This window comes from Myotis brandtii, unplaced genomic scaffold (assembly GCF_000412655.1).
Source record: "Myotis brandtii unplaced genomic scaffold, ASM41265v1 scaffold212, whole genome shotgun sequence".
Classification (NCBI taxonomy): Eukaryota; Metazoa; Chordata; class Mammalia; order Chiroptera; family Vespertilionidae; genus Myotis; species Myotis brandtii.
This window is the reverse complement of record NW_005357931.1, coordinates 2,126,013-2,149,903: the sequence shown is the minus strand read 5'-3', so window position 1 is coordinate 2,149,903 and position 23,891 is coordinate 2,126,013. Positions and strand designations below refer to the sequence as shown.

Sequence of the window (23,891 nt, the reverse complement as noted above, 5' to 3'; positions counted from 1 at the left end):
ACTGGTTCTGCAGCACCATAGAGGCAGCTATGAATCCGAGGGTAAGCCCCTACCCACGTGGCCAGCAACCCCGTCCTCGCTCTGTCTGCCTGGCCTTTGGGAGTCGGCATCACCTTCCAGATGAGACTCACGCCAAATGAATGAAGCCGCAAATGCCTGCAGTTTGCAGTGTTCATGGGAAGCTTTACAAGCTGGATTTTCAGGCGAATTCAGCATCTTCATGACATTTTAGACTCCATTTATAATCAACGGTTATTTTAGCTCTAATGGCAAAAAGCACCAGTTTTGCAGTAAAAATCATTTATAAAAAGAAAACATGAGGTAAAGAGGAAAAAAATACTTTTTCCTCCACCCTCTCCCATCTTTTTCCCCCCCGCCCCCCTCCTCTAACAAGCAAAAGCTAGATGGAATCTTTGGGCTTGATTGTTGAGTCCTTTCCTGCTCATGCTACCCTGACTGACCTCACACTGGTCTCTCTGCCACCCCCCTACCCCCCTACCCCCCCCCACACACACACGTGCCCCTCCCCCCCCACACACACACACGTGGGAACAGAGCTGAACAATTCTAAGCCCCTTTCAGTGGAGAAACCCCTATGTTACCAAGTGTTTACCAGACTCGACTGAAGTAGGGATCTCTGGACCCCAGCCCAGAACCATGACTCTGAACTTGCAGGAGAGGCCTGGTGAGCTGTGTTTATGGAGGCCGCTGCTGATCCTTGTTCTCAGGCAGGTTTGGAAAACACCCTGTGCTTGGCCAGATAAACTACATGCTCCCCTTACTCATTCAGCTTTGTTTTGCCTCACCAGATCCCCTGCCACTCTGCTCTGCCTCTCAATTTGCTAAAGGTGTTATACCTCTTAGAGATGCAGATGTAAATGTGTGGTCCACCCCAGGCCCCAGTCCTTTGCCACTTCCTCTAGGCTATCGATTCTCAAAGAGGCAAGAGCATGTTCTGTTTCTTCCCCTTTTGAGGGTGTGGCATGAAGAACCAATCCACAGAGAAGAGCTAACGAAGTTTTGAATCCTGACTATGGCTCCGTATGGCTCTTCATGTCAGGATGAGTTGCTCAGTGCCTTGCCTGCAGAATGTGTTGGAGGCCAGGGCTGTGTGCTCATTTCCGCTCTGTCCCTCGGGGCTCTCACCACCCAGTTGGGGCCTAGAGAAACCTGGGCAGGGAGGGCAGAGTTGCTGCTGGGATGAGGCAGTGTGGTGATGTTGGTGAGATTCTGAGTTAGCAGGTGCCAGCACCTGAATAGCTCAATCGGAGCCTTCCTGGTCCCCTCTGGAAGGATTCGGTGACATCGCTGCTCTCCAATTAGCCCCTGTGAGCCTGCCCACAGCTGCTGGAGTGGCCGCCCTGCAGCTCCACACCATTTTCTCTCTTACTCTGCATTTCCTTTAGTCGGCTTCCAGATCTGCTGAGAGGCAATTTTTTTATTTCTATGTCACACAATTGGAAGCCCGTTTTTGTCATGTTTTCCCCTCACAATAGCACATTTCCAGACCCCTGGAAAAAGCACCTTGGAGTTGGCAAAAGACTGCTGGGTGGGGGGTGGGCGGGGACTGGGGGCCCCTTTCCTGGGGTGCATTCCCTCTCTTGCAGAGCCTGGTCCTTGGATCGAGGCCAACACATGCAGGGATGCTTGTCTTTCTGCTTGCCAAAACTCTCCAAGGGCAGACAGACTTCAGCGCAAAATAGGAAAGCTCTCTGATAGAAAGAACAATGCATTCTGGGCAGAAGTGAGCTCCTGGGACTGCCTATCCCCAAGTAGCTCCCAGGAGGCTGTGAAGAAAGACCTCGAGCTCTGAGCGTTGGGCTAGGTGGAGGGTGGGGGCGGCCACAGACTGTGGCCACCAGGCCCTCTGGAATGGTTGATGGGCAAGAAACCACCATCTGAGCTTAGAGACTCTCCCTGGGTAATGAATCAACCCCACCCCCCATTTCTGGTGGATGTTGCTTTTCAGGAAAGCAGTTTACTGAAGAATACATAGGCTTAATAGCTATATTTATACAGTGACTATGTGGGCCAGATACTGTGTTAAATGCTTCACACTCATCAACTTCTAATCCTTCCAACTTCCCTTTGACATGGGCACTGCGGTTACATTCCCAATGAGGAAGCTAAGAAAGAAGAGGCGCCCTAACTGGTTTGGCTCAGTGGATAGAGCATCAGCCTGTGGACTGAAGGGTCCCAGGTTTGATTCCTGTCAAGGGCATGTACCTTGGTTGCGGGCACATCCCCAGCAGGGGGTGTGCAGGAGGCAGCTGATCGATGTTTCTCTCTCATTGATGTTTCTAACTCTCTACCCCTCTCCCTTCCTCTCTGTAAAAAATCAATAAAATATATTTTTTTAAAAAAAAGAAAGAAAGAAAGGAGAGGCTATGTGACTTGTCTCCTTAATTATGGAGCTGGGATTCAAACCCCCGCACAGAACCCAAGCTTCCCTCCCAACCCCTGGATCTGAGGAATAATGACATGGGTCAAGGGCTTGAAAAAGAGGCCTTGATCAACACATCTCAAATGATTGACCTTGAACCACCCTGGAGAGATTGTTAGAAAGGCAGAATGCCAGCCCTGCCCCAGACCTCCTTACCAGAATCTGCATTTTCACAGGATCCTCAGGTGAAGCACATGCAATTTAAGTTTGAGAAGGTCTGGGTTCCAGTGTTGCTGTCCTTTGTGGTCCAGCTCTTTCATTTATACTCCAGCACCCTCCCTTCACTCCCCCCTGCCATAGTTGAGGTGAGGACAGGCACAAACGAATGGACTTGAAGGTATGAAGTGACCTCCCATGCTCTTACAGCTTTGACAAATTCCACTCACCTCCAGATATTTTGGATAATCCTCATCAAATCCTGATTTGTGCTAACTGGATAAGGGGCTCTGGCTAGTTAGAAGAGGGGGAGTGGGACAGCAAGGGAGGAAGGCAGCAGAGACAGCAGTCAAGTTCACAGTACCGAGCCAGGTCCTGTATCCCTGCATCCAGCTTGCCACCACTCCCCACGCTCCTGCCCCATGCGCTGTTAGGGTCCCTCTTCTGTGCAGCATAACAAAGGGTGGCATTCCCACCAGGAGAGTCCCGCTATGTCCCTGAGCATAACAGTCCCTCCAGCCACTACCGATGTTATTAATTTTTAAAACAAACTTCCTGATTGAGGTTCGGGCTGCCTCTAAATTGTCTCTACAAGGAGACTGTGTACTAATTAACCCATAGAAACAATCAATGATGTACCTTTTTCAAGTTTCAGGGTGATTAGAATATGAAAATGAAGAGCACAATGGTGCAGATGTTTTAAAATCACAGCAGACAGCAATTAGTGACACAGAAACCAGCTGCTTATCTCTCCAGATAAAGCCTCTTAATAGGGAATTACACTGGAGGAGTCATTACCCAGATGGATCTCACATGATTTACAGAGGAGGCGGGGCAGCATTAGCTTTGATTTGTGAGCAGGTTCTTGTCAAGCTTCCTTCCTTACCTCCAATAAGGTGGATCTGTGGCTGGCGTGGAGGTGAGCTTCACCTTTCTACCTGGTGTCCCAGGTCAAGGATGCCGCCAGGAATCAGGAAAGGCTAGGTGGGCCCTGCAGAAGCCACAAGCACCTGCCTCCCTGATTTGGGCTCCATTGTTTTGGGATCAGCTCAGTCAGCTGTTCCTGTGCAGCAGAGAGCTGAGTGAAGACTGGGGGAGGGTAAACAATGATCTCTGGCCGCCCTTGGTGTTCATTGGGAAGAAAACCTCCCTAAGTTTCACAGAGTGGCTTTGATGGGTGTGTGTGGGGGGTGGGAGGGAGTCTAGGGAGTTTTTAGTAACGATTGTTTGATGTACTTTCTCCCTTTTTACATAATTGAGGTGAAATTTACATATACTGAAATGTATAGATCTTAAGTTTACAGCTCAGAGAGTTTTGACAACTGGATACAGCTATGTAACTCAGATTCCTCTCATGATAAAAACGTGTTTATTACCTCTAGAAACTTCCTTTCGGACCCTTCCCACCCCCACCTTCCCCTATAAGCCACCACTGTTCTGATTTATCTCTTAATAGATTAGTTTTTCCTCTTCTAGAACTTTATTTAAATTGAATCATACAGTCTGTACTTTTGGGCGGTCTGGTTTCTTTCACGCAGCATAATTTTGTGTGTGATATATCCCTGTGGTGGAATATATTCATACTTTGTTCTTTTTAGTCAAGTGTTTGTGTATTCCACCCCTGGTGAACATTTGGGCCGTTTCCTGGTGATATCTCCTTGAAAATAAGCTGCTATGAAGTTTCTAGAAAAGTCTACTTGTGGACACATGTTTTCATCTGTCTTGGATAAACACATAGGAATGGAATTGACTGGTTAGAGGGCATATTTAGCTTTAAAAGGCATGGCCAAAACATTTGCCAAAGTGGTACCATTTTGCATTCCCTCAAGCAATGGATGAGAGTTTCAGTTGCTCCATGTCCTTGTCAACACTTGTTTGTTTTTGAATCTTTTTAATATTAGCCATCCTCCTAGATATGGAGTGGCATCTCACTGTGGTTTTAGTCAGCATTTCCCTGATGACAAATAATGTTTGAGGACCTGCATGTGTGCTCACTGGCCATTTCTACTTGTTTTGTGGCCCAACTTATTTCGGTGAAGGTATTTTGCAATTGGATGAAGTTAATTTGGTTGAGAGTATTGTTCAAATCTTTTGTATATTTTTTCTAATTTGTGTTGTTGTTGTTAGTGGATTTGTTCTAGCAGTTGCTGGGAGAGGAGTGTTAAAATCCCTTCAATTGTGGAATTGGTTTTTTTCCCCTTTAATTCTCTTAATTTTTGTTTCATATATTTGAAATTCTGTTATGAGGTGCAAATTTAGGATTATTGTCTCTTCTTGAATTAACTCTTATCATTTTTAAATGTCCCTAAATTATCTCTGGCAGGCCTGTTTGTTTTGAAGCCTGTTTCGCATTATGCTGATTTAGCCCAGAGTTCTTACCCTTAGTGTTGGTGTGGTATATCTTGTCCCATCCTTTTACTTTTAATCCATCTGTGTCTTTATATTTAAGTGTATCTCTTATAAACAGCATATAGGTGGGTCTTAGTTCTTAATTCAGTCAGACAGTCTACTCCCTGTTTTGGGGGTTGCTGTTTTGTATTAAAGTGTTTAATATATAGTATTTAATGTAATTAGTGATGTTGAGTTTAAGTCTATAATCATACAATGTATTTTCTATTTATCTCATCTGTCTTCATTCATTTTTCTCATTTTCTGCCTTCTTTTGGATTTATTTAAAAAAAAATAGTATCCTTGTTTCCTTCTGTTTACATTTTAGATATACTACCATTACTTTTATTTTTTAATATATTTTTATTGATTTCAGAGAGAAAGGGAGAGATAGAAACATCAACGATGAGAGAGAATCATTGATCAGCTACCTCCTGCATGCCATCTACTAGGGATCAAGCCCATAATCTGGGCATATGCCCTGACTGGGAATCAAACTGTGATCTCCTAGTTCATAGGTTGACGCTCAACCACTGAGCCACACCATCTGGGCTACCACTATTACTTATAGTGGCAGCACTAGAAATTACAATATCCACCTTTAAAGTATCATAGCCTACTTTGAACTGATATTACATCCCTTCAGGTGTAAGCACCATTTTTATTATTATACTAGTGGCCTGGTGCATGAAATTCATGCACATTAAAAGGGGATTAATTAGTGGAAATATTTTAATATTGCTCTTTGCCCTTTCTCTATAATAGAAGTGTCAGAGATGAAAGTAAGTTAATAAAATGTATATGAAAATCTTCCTTCTGTCAGAGTCTGGGGCACACCACGGGACCCAGAGTCAAGTCCCCGCCCACCCAGGTGCACCTCGAAATCACCCGAGACCCAGACCCAGCTGGCCCCACCCCCATTGGGCTAGATCCAGATCCAGCCAGTCCCACCCTTGTCAAGCCCTGCTTGGGGGGGGGGGGATTGCAGCCTCAGGTCACCTGGCCCAGCATCGGGTGGGGGTGCGCAGCCTGAGGTCCCCCATCAAGCCCTGCCAGGAGGTGGGGCGTGGCCTGAGGTCCCCCGTCAAGCCCTGCCAGGTGGGGGGCATGGCCTGAGGTCCCTGGGCCTGGCACCAGGGCCGGGGGAGCGGCCTGAGGTCTCCTGTCAAGCACCATGGGTGGGGGGGTTGAGGGGGCGCAGCCTCAGGTCCCTGCTGATTGCTCATTAAGGCTCATTACGGGAACTCAACCTCTGCTGTGGGTGCAGCCATCTTGTGCTACGAAAACCACCACCCCCCCACCCCCGCCTCCACTGTGGGCGCTGCCATCTTCGCAGTGGAGTAACAGTCACTTTGCATATTCTCTCTTTGTTATATAGGATATTTTATTTCTACAAATGTCATAAGCTACATGAAACATTGTTATTATTTCTGCTTTAAGTAGTTGCTTTTCTGAAGATCTTAAGGCCAAGAATTAAGTTGTATAGATGCCCACATATTTGCAATTTCTACATTCTTCATTTGTTCATGTAGAACTGAATTTCCATCTGGCATTATTTCCCTTTAGTTTAAAGAAGTTTATTTTACATTTCTAGTAATTCAGGTCTGCCAGCAATGAGTTCTCTAAGTTTTTGTTTATCTAAAAGTAACTTTATTTTGCCTTCATTTTTGAAGGATGTTTTCATAGGTTTAGAAATTTAAGTTGACATTTTTATTTTAGAACTTTGAATGTATTATTTCATTGTCTTCTGGCTTGACTTACGAAAAGTTAGACATTACTTTTGCCTGAAAACAGTTGCTCCATAATAATGTATCTATCTCTCTGGGTGCTTTTAAAATTGTTTCTTTATCTTTGGTTTTCATCAATTTGTTTGCATTGTGCCCAGATGTGGCTTTTAGAGTGTTTGTTCTGCTTGGGATTTGTTGAGCTGCTTAGCTATGTGAATCTATGTGCACTCCTCTCTCTCCTCTACTTCTTGTATTCAAATTATATGTATGTTAGAACGCTTGATACTCTTCCATAAGTCACTGAAGTGCTGGGCTTTTTAAATCTTTCTTCCTCCTCTCTCAGTTTGGATAATGCTATTTTCTTCTCTTTGTGTTCACAGAACTTCCCTTCTGCAGTGTCCTGTAAGCTGTTAAGCCCATCCAGGAATATTATTGAGTGATATATAATACCAAATGATGTTTCATTTCAGACATTGCATTTTTCCGATTTAAAATTTTCATTTTGCTATTTTGGTGTAGTTGCTATCTCTCTGCTGAGATTCCCCATATGTTCCTCAGTTATGCCCATCTTTTCCTTTAAATACCTGAACATCGTCATATGGCTTTTGAATCTGTATCTACTCTCCTGGTTGTAGGTCATATTTGCCTTCTTTTCTGCTTATCACGTATATTTTCCATTGTGTCCCAGACATTGTGGATACTACATTGTAGACATTCTGGATTTTGTTGTTTTCCTTTAAATAGTTTGGCTAGGAAATAATTAAATAGTCAATAGTTAATTTACTGACAGATTAGCTTTATCTTATGGTGGAGTCTTTTTAGTCTTTGTTAGGGAGGGACTAGAGTAGCCTTTATTCTAGAGCTAGAGTCATTCTACGCTTAATGAGTACTATTCATGGGAGATCAATGTAATATCTGAGATAGTCATTAAGGCCACCCCACTCTGACTAGTCAGAAATCCAATGTTGCCTGATAGTATGTGGCCTCAGGATCCTCGCTCAGCTTAAAGTCCCCCTGAGTAGCAAGTTTATGCTAGACTTCATGAAGTCTTACCCTCAAGTACAGAATAAAATTTGGCCAAAGACATAGAGGATCCCTATTAAAACTTCTAGGGTTTCTTTTCTATATAGCTCCACCTTCTCAGGTACCTTCTCCCCCAAATTCTAGTCCCTTCAGGATCCCCCAACTCTGATGTCTGTTTTTGTTTGTTTGTTTTTCATTCAGTGAAAGCATAGCTCTCTGGGTTCCACTTCCTTCTGCCCAAGTTTAAAACATTCTCCCAGGCAGAAAACTAGGGATACTGTGAGTCCTTATGAGTTTCCCTTCTCTCTAAAATGCAGTCTTTATTGTCTAATGCCTGAAAACAGTTGCTCCATATATTTTCTTTCCAGTTTTATATTTCCATAGAAAGGTTAAGTCTAAGGCCTATTAATCCATTATGACTGGACCCAAGTTAGTGATTATTTTTATTATGCAGAATCACTGTGTACTCAGGGAAGCATATGATAATGACCTTTGTCTTTGCAGGAGCTGTTATCACCCCCAGTGAAAAGAGTGCTTTAGTATCACTCACATGCCCCAAATAGAAAATAAGGAATGTTTCCTGTGGGAACCACATCAAGGTGACTTCCCAGGGCAATTCATGTCACAGGAAATGAGGACACATTCACTATATATATGTAATTGGAAACTTCATGCCCATTTAGGAGCCGGGTAGCTTTTCTGTATCCCATCGCCTCAGTCTATTTGGGCTACTATAACAAAATACCATAGACTGTGTGACTTACAAAACCAACAAATTTATTTCTCACAGTTCGGGAGTCTGAGGAGTCTAAGGTCAAGTTGTCAGCAGACCCTGGTTCATAGATGGCCATCTCCTCTGTGTCTTCACACGGTGAGGAACAGGAGAACACTAGGTTCTCTCTTATTATATGAGCAGAGATTCATGAAGGTTCCACCCTCGTGACTTAACCACATTGTGCTCCCAAAGACCCCACTTCCTAAGACCATCACTTTGGTGTTTAGGATTTCAACATGTGGGTTTTGGAGGGACACAAACATTCATAGGATTCTATGGACTCAGCATCATAAAGCCTTGGTTCAAAGAGGGCACTTGGTGGCATTCCTCTATACATACCATTAGCAAATGCAGGAATGAACTGGGTTGAAAGATGTTGGGGGGAAGTTCAGTGAAAGCCGGCATGTACATCCCTCCTATTCATGAGCCTAAATCAGGGGTGGGCCTTATAAGGCCAGAGAAATCATTTGGTCTGGCCCTGCCAAGGCATTAGGTGTGAGTTAATTAAATGTTTGACCAAATATAGCAGGCTAACTTTTAAGTTGATAATTTTGGATGGCCTGTGATTGATGTTATAAATATCCAGTGGCCCTTGGCAGAAAAAAAGGTTCCCCACCCCTGGCCTAAATGGTAATTTTCAAAATATTTTCTTGAGTGACAGAAGCATCTCTCCTCTCCTCCCTTCTGTTAAATGGAATCCTGTGTAAGGCCACTCTGTTCACATGGGGGTTAAAAGAGTGGTCTGGAGCATCCCTCTTGCCCAATCCACTGGCTACAGCTCAGAAATGCCTTTACCAAATCCTAGGACTCTGTGGAACACGTTTGAAAATCACTGAGCTGGAACATCTCCTGATAACATCAGAGCCTCTTTAGTCCCTAACCCAGACCCCTGTCTTTGACATAATCCAGTGGTTCTCAACTCTGTCTGCGTTGGAAAAAAGTACTACTGTTCGGGCCCCACCTCTAGAAGGTTGATTTAATTGCTCTGGGCCAGATCCCAGGTATGGTGTTATTTACGAAGTTTCCTGGATGATTCTAATGTACAGCCTGAGTTGAGAGCCTTTAGTCAGACATGCGTGGTTGCCTTCCTTGTCTCCTACCCTCAGCTCTTGCTCGAGTATCTGCTTTAAGCCTCAGGGATGGAATATCAAGATTCCCTGGAGGTCCAGGGATCAGCCAGGATGAGTTGGGGAAATAGAGACCCCAGAGTTGGAGGTCATGAACACCTGCCTGCCTAGTCCTTTCTGGGAGAGCAGTATCCTCATCCATCCATATTATGACCCTTCTGTCCACCTTACCTTGCAGTGCACTTAGAATACCAAAACAGGGGGCCATGTTAGAGTTTCTCACTATTTAAATTACAAAGTTCAAAGAGCAAAGCAGGAATGCTCCATGGTGCCAAACTGCATATCCTAACAGGTCTATGGGTGTTTGCTCTGCATATTTACCACCCAAAAGTGCCCAAATGTCATAGCAACCACAGAAGAGCCCCACCCAGAAGAATTTGGGGGTTAAAACATTAGATCAGTGGCTTTAAAACTTTATTGTGCATCAGAATTTTCTGGGGGAGCATTTAAAATGCACGTTCCTTGGCCCAACCCTGGAAGATGGCAAATTGGTATGTGTATGTGGGTATAGTGGGGCCCGGGAATCTGTATTGATAACCAGTGCTTTAGGTGGCTCTGGTATCCTGAGAAGCACCAAGTGCCAAATGAGGAACTAAAGCTCCCTCCCTTCTTCATACCCAGACATATTTTCCTGCTCATGCAAAGCAAAATATCTCACAAATAGTAAATTTAAAGTAGCGAAGTCAGCAGAAAGCAGCGTGAAGACAGCTAACCCAGAAGAGTGGTTCATCTCCCATAAAGTCATGCTTAATTTCTGATGAGTTATATGATTTTTCTCAGACCCAAATTACTATCTTCCCTCTCATTGAGACAACCCGTGCTTTGTAGAGAAGCCCGAGAGAAGGCCGAGGGATTGATTTTCTTCCCGCTTTTATGGATCTTGAAGTTGTTATGCAGTGAGCTAATGCTCATTTTAAAAAGTAAATGAAAATAAGGTGCTTTTTAAAAAAGAATTCTGACTTGTACAAAATTTAAATGTATATGATTTATACATTGGTCATGGGGGAGGGGATAGTTGCTTCCATATAGACACATCCGTTAGGAGAGAAATCTGTCCAATGTGTTCTAAATGGTGTCTTACTGTGAACAAATATTTGGCCTGGGCTCAATATGCAGAAAGCACTGTTCTTATAAAACTGACCCACATCTTCAAAGTGCCTATGAGTTCCACAAGCAGTCAATTCATGGGGGTGGAGGAGCAGCCAAAGAGACATGCTAGGAGTTTTCCAGCCCGGCCAGGTGGCTCAGTGGTTGAGCATTGACCTATGAACTAGGACAGCCGTGGGCAAACTACGGCCTGCGGGCCGGATCCGGCCCATTTGAAACGAATAAAACTAAAAAAAAAAAAAGACCGTACCCTTTTATGTAATGATGTTTACTTTGAATTTATATTAGTTCACACAAACACTCCATCCATGCTTTAGTTCCGGCCCTCCGGTCCAGTTTAAGAACCCATTGTGGCCCTCGAGTCAAAAAGTTTGCCCACCCCTGAACTAGGAGGTCAAGGTTCAATTTCTGGTCAGGGCACATGCCCGGTTGCAGGCTGCATCCCCAGTGTGGGACATGCAGGTGGCAGCCAATGAATGACTCTCTCTCATCATTGATGTTTCTATCTCTCTCTCCCCTCCCTTCCTCTCTGAAATCAATAAAAATATATTTTTTTAAAAAAGATTTTTTCCACACAAATAACTGGCCCAATGTAGAGTAGCATCATTTCTTCCCTTACTTGTGAACCATTTTAGGAGATGGCCCTGCTGAGGGTGGTACAAAAGGCCTTAAAAGATTCAGGTTTTCTCCCCCAGAAAAATTCATCATCTGAGGGGGAAATGGAAACCTTGCTGCATGGATTACTAAGCCCCCAGTCAAGGATATAAGACCCCTACCCCGCCCCCCCAATAGGGAATCAAATCCCCAAACCTCTAGAGAAGGGTGGGAGGCAGAGCTGGTACTTCTCCCACTCGCCTCAGCATTGTGCTCGGGGCCAGGTTTGCCACGTCCATCTCAGTCTCAATGGAGTAAGTGCTTAATTCTCAGTGAAGGACATATTGAAACTGACAGCCTCACCATGGTGTGTATAATATGTCATGGCTGACAGATGAAGAAATGGGATTTCTTGAAATGCAACAGATAGAGCCGTCAGCCACCGCTAGAATAAAGCCTTGTTCTGCCAGACCCCTCGGACAGCACCCCCCTCGGTCCTCTTTACCTTGTCACTGCAGCCCATACAAGTGCAGGGTTTAAGCACCATTTCCCCCATTACTCCTGATCCTTTGTTGGGCTTCCCATTTGTCCATCCTGCCCTTTGATTGCCTGACTCTCCCAGCAGGCAGATTGCAGCTGATCTGCAGGAACAATGGGATCAGGCAGCTTCCAGATGGAAGCCCAGGAACCAGGCACACTTAACTGCATTACTTGCAGCTGGCCCGCCCTGGGTGTAAGTGAGCAGGCCCCACCTTTCAACTGCCAGAGCGAAGTCCCCCCTCCCGACAGCCACATGGCCTTCCCCAAAGGCAGAATTAATTGGAAAGCGAAACAATTAACAGGAGCTGGGGGAGGACTCACAGTAAAAATTGCACTGAAGGGAAGCTACCTTGCAAGTTCCTTTAGTGCTTAGTATTTGAGAAAGATTTTTTTTTTGTTCAACACCTAATACATTTGAGCAGCCCAGTTTCATGGCGAACCATGACCAAACAATTGATGGGTGATTTATTGTCTTTTGTGTGCAGCTATATATTTTGTGATGATGGTAGGCAGCTCAAATATTATTTTGTTCATTCATTCAACAAACATCTATTGGGAACTTTCTGGGTGGTTTGCTTTGTAGAAGGCACTGGGGATAAAAAGATGAATGAGAGTCTCTGACCTCAAGGTACTTACAGTCTAGGACAGGGAAAGGGAAAAGTACACAAATAAATGGCACATATAGGGACTATGACAGATGTCACAATATTTAGGAGAGACAATGGTTCATGCAGAAGGAATGGCATAAGAAATTAGGCTGGAGGGGGTGATTATGTTTGCAGACAGTATGTCGTAATGCACAGGTCATTAATCTCACTGTTTGCAAAATGCAATACCCATAGTAAAATGTATGCTCCATTATTTATTCAATGCATGTTTATTGAGTGCCTGCTACTTGCCAGGCACTGTGCTTGGGACCTCTGAGATGGTGTATACACATAGGATAGAAAGGGAGACGGGCATTCACTCAATTAGTCCACAAAACGACTGTAAAGTGAAAACTGTGATAAGTATAACAAAGATGAGATCCATGGTTTTATTATAAAAACTTATAATAGGAGTATTTCTATAAGGTAGGGGGCCTCGTGGGATTCGACTGAGATTAAAACATAAAGAAAGAGTTCATTAAAGACTCTACTAGAAACCAAGAAGAAGGTGAGGCAGTAGAGAAAAAGTGGTAGGAATTGGTGACCAGATTCCAGCATCACCAGGAAGCCCCTCTGTGACTTTAGTGTCCTGATCTCCAAGAGCAGAGAGGGGTTGGTGGCAGGAGGTAGAGCAACGGTTCTCAACCTGTGGGTCGAGACCCCTTTGGGGGTCGAACGACCCTTTCACAGGGGTCGCCTAAGACCATCGGAAAACACATATATAATTACATATTGTTTTTGTGATTAATCACTATGCTTTAATTATGTTCAACTTGTAACAATGAAATTGGGGGTCACCACAACATGAGGAACTGTATTAAAGGGTCGCGGCATTGGGAAGGTTGAGAACCACTGAGGTAGAGGAAAGGGAAGGGGAGTGACTCTAAGTCCTGTTTTACCCAAGTCAAAAACAGTAACTTACACCTTTTATACCAATATGATTTTTTAATAAGTGCCACCACTAACTCAAAAGTGTGGTAGGATAAGGAATCAACTATATTGTTACCCTTATGGGTGAGAAACTTATTGTTAAGTCCTCCTGTAGACCTGCCAACTTTGAGTATACATATAGTGCAACTAAAATGCAAAGCATAAGTCAGGAGTTAGCAAAGCCCTGATTCATAATACATAAGAAAGTGCCATTTAATATTTTATGCCATAAATAAGATTTCCTTTTTTTAAATGTTTATTTTATTTTTCCCATTTATCCTCTCTATGCCTCTTCCACCTCCACCCATTGCTCTCTAACCCTGTGATGGCGAACCTTTTGAGCTCGGCGTGTCAGCATTTTGAAAAAACCTAACTTAACTCTGGTGCCGTGTCACATATAGAAATTTTTTGATATTTGCAACCATAGTAAAACAAAGACTTATATTTTTGATATTTATTTTATATATTTAAATGCCATTTAACAAAGAAAAATCAACCAAAAAAATGAGTTCGCGTGTCACCTCTGACATGCGTGTCATAGGTTCGCCATCACTGCTCTAACCCCACAATCACCATGGATTTCTATACTTATTTCCAAAAACTGGGTTAGCAGCCTCTGTTCACAGCAGTGATACCCAGTGAAGGAACTCAGGACAGGCTCAGTTCTCTAGATGTTGATGATGTTTTGATGTATCTCCTATGAACCACGTGATGAAGAAATAGTTCAGTAATTTTTTTCTTAATTTTCTTCTGGGTACTTACAGGCTTAGCTTGGGGAGACTCTCATGTTACTTAAGAAATATAATCCAATATTGGAAATACAAAGAGGATTTCATAAATTCCAGGAGGCAGGAAATAAGTCTAGGTCTTCCAGGAACTAGGATGAAGGAAACTGGTTATTTTACTCCATTGCATTTTGCCTGTGATGCTTCCTGCTGTCTTGTGCTTTGACTCTTAACAAGGACTATAAGAAGTGTTTTCAAATAGAGCATAAATCCTAAAGCATCCATGGCAAGCAGATATAGGTAGATGATAGATGATAGATAGATGATAGATAGATAGATAGATAGATAGATAGATAGATATTATAGGTTAAAACTTCACTAAGCCAATCATCATATACTTCTCCGTGAGGATATTGTCCAAAGTTTACTTTAATTTACTAGCATTTTCCCTTCCTAAACAAATGTTCGGGTAATATGCTGTAAGTTTACTACTTTGTGTGTAAAATGGGACTAATAATAAACTTTGAGGAATGCTTCTTTGTATTGGTAGCGTGGCTTGAAATCTACCTGGAACCATGCAAGCATCTCTATATTAAAAATAGGCTTAATACCTCAGAACGATGTGTTCACTATCCGTTCCCTTTATGATGTTATAGAGGCTGGTTATGCTTGGCGCCAGCACAGGGTTTGCCTCCCCTGAGGAAGGTTCCAGAGTCTGAAGACATTCATTTAGAATCGGTGCAGGGGAAACCACAGCTGACAGGTTCAGAGGTGTGATCGTGAATGATAATGATTTTTTCCTGGCACCTTTGTCCAGGGGACTCAAGGTTCCTTTTGAGAGAATCCAGGAGTTTCCTCAGGGGAGCAGTCACTGCCTAATGTGGCGTAAGGATGCCTTAGCGGCCTGACGCCCCAACACAGCACCACTGCTGGAGCCAGCCCAGGTTGGACGGCTCTTTCATTTTCTCTCCATGCCTTTGACTGGCCCACTTCCCCCATAGCCGTCAAACTTCCCCCTGAACTCCTCAGCGTGTGCTGCTCTGCCTCCTCACAGTGGTTCCTACTGCAGAGCTGTGGAAGTCCAATATAAAGTACACACAGAAAGGGACTGCAATCGGAGGCAGCAAGGGAGCTGTGCGTTTGAGGAGAAGCCGGGGTAGATGTAAGAGGCAGCTTGAGTTGGGCAAAAAAACGTAGGGAGTGAGGAAACTCAGATTCTGTCCTGGACACTGACATCTTGGCCAGGACTTTCTGTTGTTGAAATATCAGCTTCTTCATTTGTAAAATACAGGCATTGAACTAATGACCTTTAGGTCCTCTCCCCTCTCTAAACCAGCGGTTGGTCGCCAACTGGTGTTCCGCGGACCACTGGTGGTCCATGAGATCCAAAAGGTTGGCGACTGCTGCTCTAAACAGTTTAAGTTCTCAGATTGCATTTGACCAAGATAGGTTACAATTCCTGCTGTATTTTAGGAGGCGGGGCGGGGAGGGGCAGACATGATTAAAGCATCCTTATTCATGTTCAAAATAGTGCGTCATGTTTTTACTACTTCAACTGAAAAAAACCTCCATAAAGCATTCTGGAATTAAAGGTAGCGGTTTCCAACTTTCATATCATTAAGCCTTTTGACATTGAATTTTAAATAGCTCCAACATACTCATCTTTGTTTCTCTCTCTCTCTCCTTCCACTCTGCCCACCTTTAGGCTTACGAGCGGCCACAGAAACACTCAGCTCTCCATTATGACCCAAGCCTCCCACAAGACTTCACCAGTGACACCTTAAAACCAAAGCACCAGCAAAAAAGCATCAGCCAGAATCACATGGACTGGTCCACCAACTCTGACAGTGGACCTGCCACTCAGAATTGCTTCATCAGTCCAGAATCTGGCCGAGAAACTGCAAGCACCAGCAAGATCCCAGCTCTTGAGCCCGTGGCTTCCTTTGCAAAGGCCCAGGGTAAGAAAGGCAGTGCAGGGAACACATGGAGTCAGTTGTCCAACAGCAGCAAAGATCTGCTCTTGGGAGGTGTGGTTCCATCCCCAAGCAACCACAGCTCGCCAGCCCCACCCAGCAGCTCTGCCGAGTGCAATGGGCTTCAGCCCTTGGTGGATCAAGATGGGGGAGGAGCAAAGGAGCCCCCAGAGCCACCTACTATAAGCAGCAAGAAAAAGTCCAGTAAAAAAGATGTGATAAGTCAAACCATACCAAACCCAGACCTGGACTGGGTCAAGAATGCCCAGAAAGCATTTGACAATACAGAAGGGAAAAGGGAAGGCTACTCTGCAGATCATGCCCAGGAGGCATCACCAGCCAGGCAGAATGGGAGTTCCATCAGTAATCCTGAGAATGACTCGAGTCATGTCCGGATTACCATCCCTATTAAGGCACCCTGTCTAGACCCAACCAGCCATAAAAGGAAAAAGAGACAGTCCATCAAGGCAGTGGTGGAGAAGATCATGCCAGAGAAAGCTCTGGCTTCTGGAATCACTATGAGCAGTGAAGTAGTTAACAGGATACTTTCCAACTCTGAGGGAAATAAGAAAGATCCCCGTGTCCCTAAATTGGGTAAAATTATAGAGAACGAGTCCCCCTCCATTGGCCTTGAAACGGGTGGAAACGTCGAGAAAGTTGCCCCAGGAGTTGTGTCTAAGCAAAGGAAGCCAACCGTGGTCATGACGCCTCCAACATGCAAAGATCACTCTCCATCAAGAAAGCTGCCAGAAATCCAACATCCAAAATTTGCTGCCAAACGGAGGTGGACGTGCAGCAAACCCAAACCCACCAGTATGCTTCGGGAGGCAGTCATGGCCACCTCGGATAAACTGATGGTGGAACCACCATCTGCTTATCCCATCACCCCATCCAGCCCTCTCTACACCAACACAGACAGTCTTACTGTGATCACGCCAGTCAAAAAGAAGCGGGGACGACCAAAGAAGCAGCCTTTACTCACGGTTGAGACAATTCATGAGGGGACTTCCACCAGTCCGGTCAGTCCCATCAGCCGGGAGTTTTCTGGCACCAAGAAAAGAAAGAGACGACGCAGTTTAGCTAAGTTGGCTCAACTAGTGCCAGGAGAGGACAAACCCATGAGCGAGATGAAATTTCATAAAAAAGTTGGAAAGCTTGGGGTGTTGGATAAGAAGACCATCAAAACGATCAATAAGATGAAAACACTCAAGAGGAAAAATATCTTGAACCAGATCTTGTCTTGCTCCAGCAACATTGCTCTGAAGGCTAAAGCTCCCCCGGAGACCAGCCCTGGGGCAGCAGCAATTGAGAGCAAACTGGGCAAGCAGATTAATGTCAGCAAAAGGGGAACCATCTACATTGGCAAGAAGAGGGGCAGGAAGCCAAGAGCAGAGCTGCCACCCCCATCCGAAGAACCCAAAACAGCCATCAAGCACCCAAGGCCTGTTTCTAGCCAGCCGGATGTTCCAGCCGTGCCTTCCAACTTTCAGTCACTTGTGGCGTCTTCACCAGCAACTATGCACCCACTTTCAACACAATTAGGTGGGTTAAATGGCAACCTGAGCCCCGCCAGCACTGAAACCAATTTTTCAGAGTTGAAAACTATGCCAAATCTCCAGCCCATCAGTGCTCTTCCAACCAAAACCCAAAAGGGAATACATAGTGGAACCTGGAAGCTGTCTCCACCCAGGCTGATGGCCAACTCACCTTCACATCTTTGCGAGATCGGGTCACTCAAGGAAATCACACTGTCCCCTGTGAGCGAGTCGCACAGTGAGGAGACGATCCCAAGCGACAGTGGCATTGGGACAGACAACAATAGCACGTCTGACCAAGCAGAGAAGAGTTCAGAATCCCGACGGAGGTACTCTTTTGATTTCTGCTCCCTGGACAACCCGGAGGCCATTCCGTCTGACACCAGCACAAAGAACCGGCATGGCCACCGGCAGAAGCATCTCATTGTGGACAACTTCCTGGCCCATGAAAGCCTCAAGAAGCCAAAGCACAAGAGGAAACGGAAAAGCCTGCAAAACCGTGATGATCTCCAGTTTCTGGCAGACCTGGAGGAGCTCATCACCAAGTTCCAGGTGTTCAGGATCTCCCACCGGAGTTACACCTTTTACCACGAGAATCCGTATCCCAGCATTTTTCGGATAAATTTTGATCACTATTACCCGGTGCCATATATCCAGTATGACCCGTTGCTCTATCTTCGTAGGACTTCAGACTTGAAGTCAAAGAAGAAGCGTGGTAGGCCTGCAAAAACCAATGACACCATGACAAAGGTGCCTTTTTTACAAGGGTTCAGCTACCCTATTCCCAGTGGAAGTTACTATGCACCCTATGGAATGCCTTACACATCAATGCCTATGATGAACCTTGGTTATTACAGTCAGTACCCAGCTCCTTTATACCTATCGCACACGCTCGGAGCAGCTTCCCCGTTCATGAGGCCAACAGTGCCACCACCTCAGTTCCACACAAGCTCCCACATGAAGATGTCCGGTACAGTGAAGCATAAAGCAAAGCATGGAGTACACCTGCAGGGACCTGTTGGCATGGGCCTTGGTGACATGCAACCATCCCTGAATCCTCCCAAGGTCGGCAGTGCCAGTCTGTCCAGTGGTCGGCTCCACAAGAGGAAACATAAACACAAGCATAAGCACAAGGAAGACCGGATCCTGGGGACCCACGACAACCTGAGTGGTCTCTTTGCAGGCAAAGCCACGGGCTTCTCCAGCCACATCCTGAGCGAGCGGCTGAGTAGCGCAGACAAAGAGCTCCCATTGTTGAGTGAGAAGAACAAGCATAAGGAGAAGCAGAAGCACCAGCACAGTGAAGTCAGCCACAAAGCTTCGAAGAACAACTTTGAGGTGGACACCCTGTCGACGCTGTCACTTTCTGATGCCCAGCATTGGACGCAGGCCAAGGACAAAGGTGACTTGAGCAGTGAGCCTGTGGACTCATGCACAAAAAGGTACTCAGGCAGTGTCGGGGACAGTGGCAGCACAAGACCAGAGAGCCTGGACGTGTTCAGTGAAATGAACCCTTCGAATGACAAGTGGGACAGTGACATGAGTGGGAGTAAAAGGAGGAGCTACGAAGGCTTTGGGACGTACAGGGAAAAGGACATCCAAGCCTTCAAGATGAACCGCAAGGACAGAAGTTCTTACGACTCCTCCATATCTCCAGGTAAGGCCAAGTTTTTCTTCAAACTGGGACTATCCTGTTATTTAATGGTGGGATTTGCTCTTTAGAGGTCCGCCATCTTTGGCACGTTGCATTCACTAGTTTGCAAAGAGGTAAGAACCACATAAACATCTTGTCCATTGGAGTCTGCTGTACATTTTATACATTGTTTACTTGGTAGTTACTGTCTTTACTCTCTCGGAGCCATTGCCTGAGAACTGTGGGCCTGAAGGCAGCCCCACAGCTTCCTAGACTACAACCATCTTTATGCTTTTTATTAAAGGTGCTCTTCTGACATTCTCATCTGATCAGATGGTACAGTTTGCTAGTTGGATAAAGACTCTAACACTTAGTAGGAATGCCAACAGGATCCCAAGATTGTCAAAGTTGGATGTGCATGAACAACTCATTTCTCTGATGTGCTTTCTCCAGAGGTCACACATCCTAGGTTGAGAAGTCTACTGAGCCATTGGAAGCTGATGACCAGTAAATCCTGAAGTCTTCCTGGTAGGGGATTCATGGGCCCAGGCTATACTGTCCTCTCTTTGTTTATAGGTATTTGATAAGCTGGCCAAAATAGAACCCTGACTGTCATTTTGCTGCACAAAAGGGAGAGAACTTGGCTGAGAGGTGCTGCAAGCCTTGTGCCCCCAAGGGGACTTTACTGCTGCATCTCTTGGCATGTTCATTGGGGTGGGACTTGCCCACTAATCTCTAAAGTGTTGGTTGGTACTACAAAAAGCTCATTCCGTGGCAGTTGCTGGCAGAATTTCCTTGCTAAACTGCCCACCCATACAGACTTTCCTTGCCATGGAAGAGTCACACTTCTGCATAAGTATCTCTTTATCCCTGTTCACACATCACATAGATAAGACTGCTGTAAAACAGAGTAGTAATTTACTAGGAAAAGCATAGGCACTCCTCTAGGAGTTGCAGAAGCTAAAAGGATTTCTCATGTTCCCCTCACCCCAAAATAGCACATAACCCCTGGCCAAAGGTTGGTTTTAAAAGACTAATTATCCCTGTTTAAGATTTGGGTGTAGTGTTTCACCTCTGTTTATGTGTACCCCTTGCTTGTCCTTTTCCTTCCGGGGAGTCCATAATTGGTGGAGGTGAGAGCAAACTATTCATAAAGAATTAGACATTTTCTAGGCCAACAGATTTCAGGAAGAAATAGATGAGTTAGAAGCTACTTAAAGGTCGCCCCAAATTGCCCCTAGCTTGTGAGTTGCCGTGGTAGATGTTCTCCTTGGTTAATGAAGAGACCAATTAGCAGTCAGGTCCCCTGAATTTGCTCAGGTGATAAATGGCCCAAACTTTGTGTCTGCCCTAAGTGGATATGCTCATCTGGGATTCCCGTTTCTCATCATCAAGCTCTGTTGACAGTGCTTGGTGTTCTTTGTGCAAAGCCCAAGTTAAGCCCAGTAGGGCAGGAGTTGCTAGATCAAACTTTCACATGAGAAATTATACCTAATTTCTAAAAGCATACCATCTGCTGAATCTCCATTTATAAAAATGCTTGCCTGAGGCCAAATAATGGATCAATAGTGGGAAGGTGCAACCCACAGATTCTCAGAGTTGAAAGAAGCTTTATCAGCCCTTATTCGCACCTCTCTCCACCAGGCATCACTGTCTTAGGCATGCTGATATGCAGCAGATTCCCAGAGAGCAAACCTGTCCAAGGTTGACAATGCGTAGTCAGAATGTGCTCTCAAAGCCAGGTTATCATAAGGTGGTCGAAGAGGTCGATAGTGTGAGTGATGTTCTTTCTGTTCAGACCACATGGAAACAATCTTTCCATACTTTGACCTCAGTTCATGCCAGGAACTTCAAACATCTTGACCACTGCTGTCCAGGCTCCCACAAACAGTGAGAAGAGTTGAGTTAGATGTGTTATGTCTTAGGTCAATGTCATTATTAGCCAGGTGGCCATTCTGCATCCCCTAATGTCAAGTACTCTACTCATGATGAATGGATGCTGAGAACTAATCTTTAGCTCACCTCCTGTATATCAGAGTCCTGCCATGAAGGTAGTTGGATTCCCTTGAGTCTGGCTGACTCCACTTCTTCTTGTGGCTTCTGTCTTGCCCTTTGCCAGTTCGTCTTATCAGCACTGTGGGGCATTTTGGGAGGCAGCTTCGGTGTCACTCACCGGTAGGAAGTGGATGCCCAAGCCAAAAATAATACAAAACCTCTTCCAAGCAGTCATTCAGATGAGGGAATTAACCGCATAGATAAAATGCCATGAAAACTCTACAGAGGAAACATGTGTGAGGAGACTTTTCTAAAAATGAAATAGAAGGAATAAGAGGTCTCATGGGAGGAGAAAGTTAAGACCAGGCAAAAAGAAAGGGTAAAAAATGGAAAGCTAATGAAGTGTAGACTGTTTGTTAATCCAAGTGGAATTTTGGGTCATCCTGTGGGAGGAAATGAAAGATTAATTAGCCAATGGCTGCCATGTGCTTTAGCAGGATTATAAGTACCTGCCCAGTCTTCTCTCCTGCACTAACCAGCTGAAAGACCTCATCTTTTTGACTCTCACTTTTCCCGAGTGAAACTGTGACAATAAAGGTTCTGACCAGACTTGATAGTGTAGGAGTCTAAACATCTCTGTGAATTTTTACAAAGGAATTTGAATATGAACAAACATACACAGCCCGATTGGGCAGGTAGGAAGAGTGCCCAAGTTATTGACCATGTTGGCCAATTAATTAGCTGTTCAGTGAAGTGTCTAAACACATCCCTCTGGTCCATGTATTAATCTGTGTGACTCAACCCATTTATTTTTGGCTCCAGCCACTTCACTTAGCTATTTGATCTCAGCTATCCAAAGGTAGAACTTCTCATAACTGACTCTCACCAACAAATTAGCTTGCTCCGTGTGCGGGTTGAAAGTAGTCTTCATCTTAGAAACAAACATATTAGAGCACGAAAATGACCAACAGTATGGGAGCAGTTAGAACAAGCCTGCATTTACATTTAGACTCAGAAGTAAAAGAATCTTAATAATGTAGTATAAATACCTTATTTTGCTGTTAAGCATACTGAAGCTTAAGAAGGCTAAGTGATTCATTCAGGGATATACGTCTACTTGGTGGAAGAGCTCAGACTTAGAAGACAGGGAGCGTAGAATCTGGGAGAGGGAAAGGGAAAGGCAGAAAGAGATAAAATGTAAGAAAAAAAAAGGGTGAGTCATGGGAGAGATGTTAAGCTATATGTTTTCTTTTGCTGTGAGCTATTGTAAAAGGTAAGCATCTCTTTGACAATAATTTGGTTTCCAGGCTATCTCTGGGGATCCATGTTTGGGACTGGAAACAATCTTTGTGGGCTCTGATGGAAGTCATTTTTTCCCCTTTCCTGTCTTAACAATTGCACATACTTATTTTATTGAGCCTCCCAAGATTCCTCCTAAGGTTTCCTTTTGGAAACCAGGAATTAATCAAATTAAATGTTGTGACCCATAACTTTCTGGCAATGGGGGGAAAAAAAACCTTAGGCTCACAGAATCCCTTTTGCTACATTGAAATAAGAAATCCAGCCTTTCTGCCTTTGGAGCATGAAGTCCCCAGGCCATTTATCTTCCCACAGTTGGCAAACCTCCCCCTGTCCTGGTGGAAGTTTTATTTATACCTCTGTGGCTTTGGAGAATTAGGCAGATTCAGGTGTGGATGCAGAGAAGTCACTGTTTTGACAGACTTGGCTCTGATACAACATGGAGCCTTTCTTGGCTAGAGAAATCAGGAAAGCATGCCTTCCAAGGGCTGGCCTGTCTCTGGGAAGAGATAAGGATGGTGCCTTTGGAAGGACTCTTCAGAAAACCATCTCTTCACTCTATAAACAAAAAAGTGATGGGGATGAATACTTGCTAGGTTTGTGGCCTAAGCTTGGGCCCATGTAGCACTTAATGTAAATGGGCTGAATTCAGGGGGAAGTGATAAAGACAAGAGAAAACTGTAAAAGTAGTATCTAGTGTATGCATAGCTTGGCGTAGAAAATAAAGGATGAGTAACTCAATGTTTTTGCCCTCAAAATGTTATAATCCAGAAATGTCTCCTCTATAATAAAGGGGAGATAATAAGGTGCAACTGAAAGTATGGTATACGGCAGACTAAAAGACCCACCAGAAAGTCATAGAGAGAGTGCCAGGCTGTCCTTATGAGGGTGAGCCACCTCCATGTTTCCATGGGGGTGAACGGGTGGGACCAAGAAATGCTTATTTAGAGTAGTTACCATTCGAGATGGGTCTTGAAGGATGGAAGAAGCTTTGGGAGAGCCGCGATGATGGGGAGGGGTTGGGCCAAACACAACATAGAAAGGAAGCCATGTAGACAAATGTATCTAAGTGGAAATACCCTAGAAACATTTGGGAAATGGTGTTTATTCTAGTCCTATTGAGGTTAGGATCCAAAGTTGGGGGATCGTGACAGATAAGCTTGTGAAAGAATATTGTGATTGTGATTTAGAGGGTTTTCCTCCTGCACTCTGGGGCTTGTGCTTAAGTAAACAATGGGAAACCATTTCTTAAGCTGGCAAAAGCCATAAAATGA

At 44.6% G+C, this 23,891-nt stretch overlaps 1 protein-coding gene across 1 annotated transcript in view; it reads left to right on the top strand.

Moving 5' to 3' along the window:
• Nucleotides 1-23,891, top strand: part of SETBP1 (SET binding protein 1) — a 365,051-nt gene that overhangs the window by 225,444 nt on the left and 115,716 nt on the right. Inside the window, 1 exon segment of the mRNA XM_005865758.2 lies at nucleotides 15,888-19,347. Coding sequence (XP_005865820.1) covers nucleotides 15,888-19,347 — 3,460 coding nt within the window.